This window comes from Cryptomeria japonica, chromosome 3 (genome assembly GCF_030272615.1).
Source record: "Cryptomeria japonica chromosome 3, Sugi_1.0, whole genome shotgun sequence".
Taxonomy (NCBI): domain Eukaryota; kingdom Viridiplantae; phylum Streptophyta; class Pinopsida; order Cupressales; family Cupressaceae; genus Cryptomeria; species Cryptomeria japonica.
In genome coordinates this window covers 602,847,366-602,854,609 of record NC_081407.1, presented here as the reverse complement: position 1 = coordinate 602,854,609, position 7,244 = coordinate 602,847,366, and the positions used below count along the sequence as shown (strand labels likewise).

At 32.2% G+C, this 7,244-nt stretch overlaps 1 protein-coding gene across 2 annotated transcripts; it reads right to left on the bottom strand.

Annotated features, from left to right (window-relative positions):
- Nucleotides 1-1,649: 1,649 nt before the first annotated feature.
- Nucleotides 1,650-5,648, bottom strand: LOC131070371 (beta-glucosidase 34). Of its 2 annotated transcripts, XR_009372058.1 has the most exons (11): nt 5,346-5,648; nt 5,196-5,262; nt 5,033-5,091; nt 4,855-4,930; nt 4,700-4,771; nt 4,374-4,461; nt 3,942-4,122; nt 3,744-3,859; nt 3,376-3,590; nt 2,810-3,112; nt 1,650-1,868 (listed from the first exon to the last, which is right to left on the bottom strand). XR_009372058.1 is itself a non-coding variant. In XM_058005878.2 (10 exons), the coding sequence occupies exons 1-10, from the start codon at nt 5,541-5,543 to the stop codon at nt 3,027-3,029; spliced, it is 1,158 nt and encodes a 385-aa protein (XP_057861861.2). In that variant the 5' UTR covers nt 5,544-5,648; the 3' UTR covers nt 2,661-3,026. The 2 variants fall into 2 exon arrangements, 1 of the variants encoding a protein (XP_057861861.2); XM_058005878.2 differs by lacking the exon at nt 1,650-1,868 and having other exon boundaries at nt 2,661-3,112.
- Between the last annotated feature and the right edge of the window lie 1,596 nt (nt 5,649-7,244).

Below are 7,244 nucleotides of genomic sequence, written 5' to 3'. Positions count from 1 at the left end.
CAAATCAGAGCTTAACCAGTACTAAATCCAGCATATGAAGATGCTATTTTGAGCAGTACATTATCATTGGATTTAACCATCCAATTGTAGTCAGCATGACTCCCATTTTCTGATTGAGCAGTGAGCTCTAGGCAGTTGGCCTTTTGGCATGTGCAGACTCCATATTGTACACACATACTATCTGCAGTAGTATCATTTGATTGTGGGTAAGGTTTTCCACCATGGTTTTTCCCCTTACAGGGTTTCCACGTACAAATAATTGTGTTATGTGTTGTGTATGTTATTTGTCTTTCTGTTTCATGCATTAAAATTTACCGGTATTGCAATTAACTGTTAAACTATCTACCAGCATTAAAGTTTGGTTTACCGGTATTAAGCGTTAAGTTTGGTTAAGTTAGTTTTGGTTTGTATTTATTGAACAATTGATTCACCCCCCCTCTCTCAGTTGCCTCTGGGACCTAACATCTAACCTAACAATGAAACTAAATTATAAGTAGTTTGATGAATTATTTTCTAGTAAATTGGTTGTTTTGTGTTCACATATAGTTAGCCATATAATGATTTCTTAATATGATCACTTATAAAATATGGTCTAATATTTACATATTTTTATTGTTGTAATATGTGTTTGATTAATTATTTGAATGTCTCAGTCAATCTTTATTTGTATTATATACAATATATTGTAATTGTATGTTAAATGAATTATGACAATGGACACACATTAAACATTCAAATGCATTCAATGAGTATTTCACTACATCTAACAAGATTAAAACATGTGAACATGCATGATTTCTTAAGAATGGAACCATGCTACTAATCAGTATCATTATTTATTGTATAAATTTTCTACGTTGTTTGATAAACTTTTTTGCATTTGATTTGTATTGGAAAAGTTGATATAGTGGGTGGGATGTCGCCAATATTGAATGGGACTGCATGACATTGACTTGAGAAGTTGATATAATTGAATTTGTGTATTAGGGCTAGGCTATAGTTCCATAATGATATTTAGAGATAATATACTAATAATTATGCCCATGCACTATCTATGTAAGCATCTTCAAAACTATATCAAAATATTAATCATCATATGGTTTATTAAAAAATAAAAATATTATGATGGAAATGAAAAAAAAATGTAATAAAAGTTCTTATTTTCTTATAATGTATACAAATTTTATATATAGTATATTTAACAATTTAAATTTGTGACATAAAATAATAGGGTAATGTATACATTATTAAGAAAAATAATTAAATTACATGTATATCCATTTTTTTAAATAGTAGACTATAATATTCTAGCAAAGCATATATCTAATCAAAGCCATTTGCCATTTTTTTGAATAAGCTGCCATTCATAGGAATCTAGTTTATAGATGCTCTTATCATATAGATTACAATATTATGAGTGTAGATATATCTAATTAGAAGTCACCTTTTAAATAAGCTGCAATTTACTCAAGGATCTAGTCTATGGATGATCTAGTCACATCTTATAGAGGATATTTCTATAAGTTTTTCCCAAAACTAATATGTAAATATGTATGTGTGTATGTGTATCTATGTATTAATATGTGTGTATCTACAAATACATATACATATGCATATACCTATACATATATACACACACATACACATAGTATCAAATATAAGCTTGTTGAAATGATTTATCTTGCAAAGAGATGGTGTTTGATGTGAGGAATTGGTGGAACCACAATGAATACAACTTGGAGTAACGTGGAAGACAAGTGTGTTCAAAGTCCACGTATACTAAACCAAATCGAAGAGTAAAGCCAAAACCAAGTTCGAAGTTGTCCAAAAGACTCCATGCAAAATACCCTTTCACATTTGCTCCATCCCTGTATAAATCCAAGGCATACATGATTAAATCATAATATAATCCCATTAAATTCAAAAATATCATAAGTTACAATTTTATATATTAGTATGTCTAACAATATATTCCTAAATTTTACCAATTCAATTATTCTTAAAATATAAAGTTGTTCCACAAAGTGGTTGTAAACTTGCATTATTGTATAATATTGAAAGGATTGATCTTTGGTAAAGTGGTCGTAAAATTGTCAAACATTGAAGAGATTGATGTTTCTTAAAATGACCTAATTATTCTTAAAAATAAATATTTTATGTAGTGAAAAATAAAATTTTAATAATAAAAACATACAACTATTTCACATTTGTAAGTGAATGGCAGAAAAATCATGATTGATGTTTGATAAAGTGATCGTAAAATTTGTAATTACAATTTAACATTGAAGAGATTGATGTTCCCTAAAATGACCTAATTATTCTTAAACATAAATATCTCTATAGTGAAAAATAAACTTTTAATAATAAAAATAGTCGACTATTTTACTTTTGTAAGTGAATGGAAAAATCATGATTGATGTTTGGAAAAAATAATGATTGATGATGTTTGATAAAGTGATCACGAAATTGTCATTCCAATTTAACATTGAAAAGATTGATGTTCCCCAAAATGACCTAATTATTCCTATACATAAATATTTTTACAATAAAAAAAATCTAATAAAAATAGACAACTATTTCACTTTTATTTAGGCTGTTCAAATAGGCCGAAGCTATTCTGGCTCCAAAACAGACCTTTCGTACAGTGTGATAGCCACGTGTTAGTCAATCGCAACCATTTATTGCAAAATATAACTATTCAATTAATTTGTTTGAACATCAAGAAAATTCCTTTAATGAATAAATTTCTTATGGTAGCCTCCCAGCCTTTACCAATAAAAACAGTAAAGCTGAAGTAAGTAGGTCTTACTCTATTGCCTCCAGCAAATTTGTGAGATAGTCATGGTAGAAGTCTACTCTCACTGTATCGTTCAACTCTTCTTTCATCGTTTTACTGTTCTCAGTTGCCATTCCAGTCGTCTCGTTTCCACCAGTTAATCAAAATCTACAAAGCTTAGATTCAAGAGAAGATCTGATCCAGATTAAAGTTGAATTTACCGTTTTCTAGGATGAGAACTTCAGGATTATTATATCGATTCTTCACATACTCCACCAAGAGCTTGATGCCATTGGGAACAATGTAAAGGGTCATGGCAGCTGTGTCGAATGCAGTCTGCAAGCAACCAAAAACAACAGTAAACAAAGAAATCCAAATATATTCATGATGCTTAAGCTGAATGCCTCCAGAGTTTAGTTCATTTGGTTAAATGTAAGATGAAAATCTTTGTAATAGGTTAAATTTAGGCCTACTTTTGGTCCGATCATTGCTCCATCTCTGGCCCCTTTGCAGGAACATGATCAATGGATCAGACACAAAATATGGGATATATAGGCTTAAATAAGCGAAATATAGATTGGGTTTCTAAGTAGAGCTACCTTTTAATTCAACAAGCATGTCAGCATAGTAATCTCTGATGTTTGAGGAAGAATTTTTGGCAGCAACATAGACAGAGCTATAATGGTTCAGGCCTATAAAGTCTATTGAACCCTTAAGCATCTCAACTTCTTCCTCTGTAAATTTGGGTAAACGTTCGCCCACTATCCTCCTCATAGAAGAGGGATAGTCCCCAAAAAAAATTGGATCAAAAATCCTGCAAAATCCCTAAACCTAATTCAACACTAACCCTAATTCCATATTTACTGTTCCCTACAAATGAAATTCTCCGCACCTACCATCAGTATACTCAACACTAGCCCTAATTCCATATAAATTCTTTGCTAACAAGAAAATCCCCTGCACTCACCATCCTACAGTGAATTCAAGAGCTCTTGATTGTGCCTCGTGATCTTCACTGCTATTTGTGAACGGTTCGTACCAGAATTGGTTGATTGGAAATCCAACAGAACTATTTTTTGTGGCCTGCATGGAAAAGCTGAATCTTTTCTGGGCAGAAATGGCTTTCAAAAGACTGAAAACCAGTGGAGAAGATTATGAAACTTACCTCATTTTTCCTGAGCTTTGCTACAGCAGCGGCATGTGAAAGAAGCTGGTAATGGGCAGCAATGTAAGGCTGACCGTAACCTATACTTGCCTGTAGATTAGGCTCATTTATTGTGATCCAATGCTTCACTCTTTCCCCGAATAACTTGAAGCAAACCTCTGCATAGTTTGCAAAATCATCTCTGCAAAAAGGCTCAAGAAAATCATATAAACACCTGACTTGCTCATTCATGGAGCTTGATCTGAAATATTGAATACAATCTTATATAATCTAATCAAGAACTATTCAATCTAAAACATCTGGTTATCTAAATTACACTTGATTGTTACATTGTTTGATGTTTGATTAGAGTTAAGCTATAATTCCTATAAAATTTCTTTCAATTCTATAAAAGGGGCAATTCTAATTCATAGCTTAGGGTATAGACCTCACACAATGCGATGGTCTAACCAGCCACCATATTCAGTCTGCAATGTTTGTGGAATGTCAAAGTGGTTGAGAGTCACATATGGTTCAATACCTGGATCGTAACAGTAGATTGCAGCCAAGAAACTGAAACCATTATTAAGGTACATGAACAATTATAAAAGACGATAGAAGTAGAAAGTAATGATACTGCAAACTAATTAAGGGGTAAACGATTAAACCAATATCAAAATCCAGAATCAAGTTAACTAAAAAGAAAATCTGTAATATAAATACTTTTATGAGATTATATACATATCCTAATGTACATCTGCTCAATAATTATCTAGTACCAGCTTCCAAAAGGCTATTAATTAGATTGTTGTAGTGCTCCACTGCTATGGCACTCACAGCTCCTCTCCCCTCTGCAATACAATGAAAACCAGCCATATCAACATCAACTCTGTCACATGTTCAAGTTGAAGTACTGGGATTGAAGTTATAATACCTGGAATCAATCTGGACCAGGAAATTGAGAAGCGGTAAGCAACAAATCCTAGTTTTGCCATCATTTGGATATCTTCCTGACCAAAGCAGCATATTCAAACTTTGGAACAAAATTCCCACATTATAGCCCACTGGTTATTAATGTTAATTGAAAGTGTAGGAGGATATAGCATACTCACAGGATATAAGTAATATTGATTGACAGTAATGTTAGCATTGCTTCCATCCAAGGTATTTGCTATCAATAGCAAGAAAACCCTTCAAAGGTTACACTTACCAGCTTCATGAATGAATGTAGAAGCAGCAGGAGAAAGTAATGTAGTTCTAACTATGGATTCTTACAAGGTATATCATAGTAAGTGTCACAAATGCTTGGCATACGCCCATCCTTGGCCACCGCGCCTTCATACTGCCATCAAGGAGTTCATTTTAATTAGTATGGAAGCCATGAAATTCAGGATACATAGGATAGGAGTGGAGTGGAGTGAATACTTGGTAGGCAGATGAACTAGTGCCGAATGTGAATCCCTGGGGAAAGCTCTTCCTGTTGAAGCCACCCTCTACCACAGTCATTGAGCTTAACAGTGTCAGTAAGATCATCACTTTCGCTTGAAGTTCCATTGTTGCACACACAGAGATGAGGCTAACATTGCAGGATTGTCTTCTGAAATAGCTGGGGGTTGGCCCCATGTAAATACACCTCACAGTCTATCCACACCTTGAAGACATCAGATGTGAGAGGCCTCCAACTTTTGATTCATAAAATTCCAGGTTCTGTTCCACATGGGCAGCACTAGATTTGACACTTGAATGCAGATCGTGACATATAAGATAGTGATACTCACATTCCTATGCACTAATCTCACACATACTGATGTTAAAGTTTGTCATTTTCCTTTCTTGAATTTTTTAATGCATTCTTATTAATCATTTAGGATTAAATTTGTTAAAGTTTGTCATTTTCCTTTCTTGAATTTTTTAATGCATTCTTATTAATCATTTAGGATTAAATTTCTTTCACTTAATTTAGGGATTGCTTCCTCAATGTAACTTTTCTTGTCATACTTCTTTGGTTTAATTCCTCTCTCTCGTTTAATTGTAGACTAATCTCTTCTAAATCTAATCTCACTTGTTTTTTAATATATATCTATTTTTCTTTGTGAATCTACATTTTGTTTCCACTTTTTTTTGGTTGCATTTTCTATGTCTAGGAATATCATTTATAAATAAGATCTTTGGGTTGCATTTTAATAATTATCATCTATTACACATTTTTTTATTCTAGATGATGTATTTAAGAATTTATATGACTTGCATATATAATGGCATTTATTCTTATTTTGCTTTTGTCTAATTGACTTTGTTACACCCTTATGGAAGTAAGGACACCTCATCTACTTTTTAGTGCCTTCAATTTCTTTATGACATGCACACTCAAATCACATAGGATCACTACATGAAGTGGTTGGTATTAATCAAAATATCAATCATAGAATTAATATGAAAAATCAAAGATGCTATAAAATTTGACATGATATCCTTTCATATCCACAACTAGTTTATCATAAGTTATAATCATTAGCTAGGTTAAGCTCATCCAAGATTAACAACTCACACATCTTACAATAGAAACCTAGTATTCATGATTGTCTCCTTATTTGTCTCAAAGATAATTCATGGGCTTTTCCCCTTTGAGCCAATAGGATAAAGTTAACCCTCGATGCAACATTATGACATTGTTTCTTCCTACTAAAATTAGAACATTTATTTGACTTTTCTTGATCCAAATTGTGCTCCTTCCTTTAGCATTTAGTCCTTTTGGAATAGAATTGTTGCAAAAACCTTCACATTCTTAGTTCATTTTCAATCTATTAATTCAACTTGGACTCTTAGCTTATTTGTGACCCATTAGATCCCTCCTACTCTTGCTCTAGTGTCAACCAATCTCCAAATATCATCATTGCTCCTTCCTAGCTTCTTCTTTCAAGTTGGTTTTCATGTGCCCCACAATAAGATTTATCCTCTTTGTTTGCTCATCTTTGTCATTTTTTGCTCCCTCACATGTCTCTATTTACTTCCGATCACACACCATTTTTCACGTATACAATATGTAGTTCTTAATGATAATTAATTTATTTATTTCACAAAACTCATATAAATTCACATTAATATAAAAAATTACACATTGAAAACAATAAAACTCTCCATTACATCGATATTGACAATTCTTCCAATAAATCTTCTCACCTTATAAATACTAGACCAATCTAAATAAAAAATATCATTAAACAAATTATACCTCATTAAAAGTGCCTTGAAATACAAATGTATTAAATCTCTCACACAAATACAACATTTAAATTAGATCATCTTATAAACTTTTCACATTTC

Bases quoted from the DNA above. Each gene is read 5' to 3' on its own strand.
- LOC131070371 (XM_058005878.2), bottom strand. From the start codon at position 5,543: ATGGGGCCAACCCCCAGCTATTTCAGAAGACAATCCTGCAATGTTAGC. The intron at 4,931-5,032 runs GTGAGTATGCTA...TGCTTTGGTCAG, and splicing joins ATCAATATTACTTATATCCT to GAAGATATCCAAATGATGGC. The intron at 3,860-3,941 runs GTAAGTTTCATA...TTTTCCATGCAG, and splicing joins CAAAGCTCAGGAAAAATGAG to GCCACAAAAAATAGTTCTGT.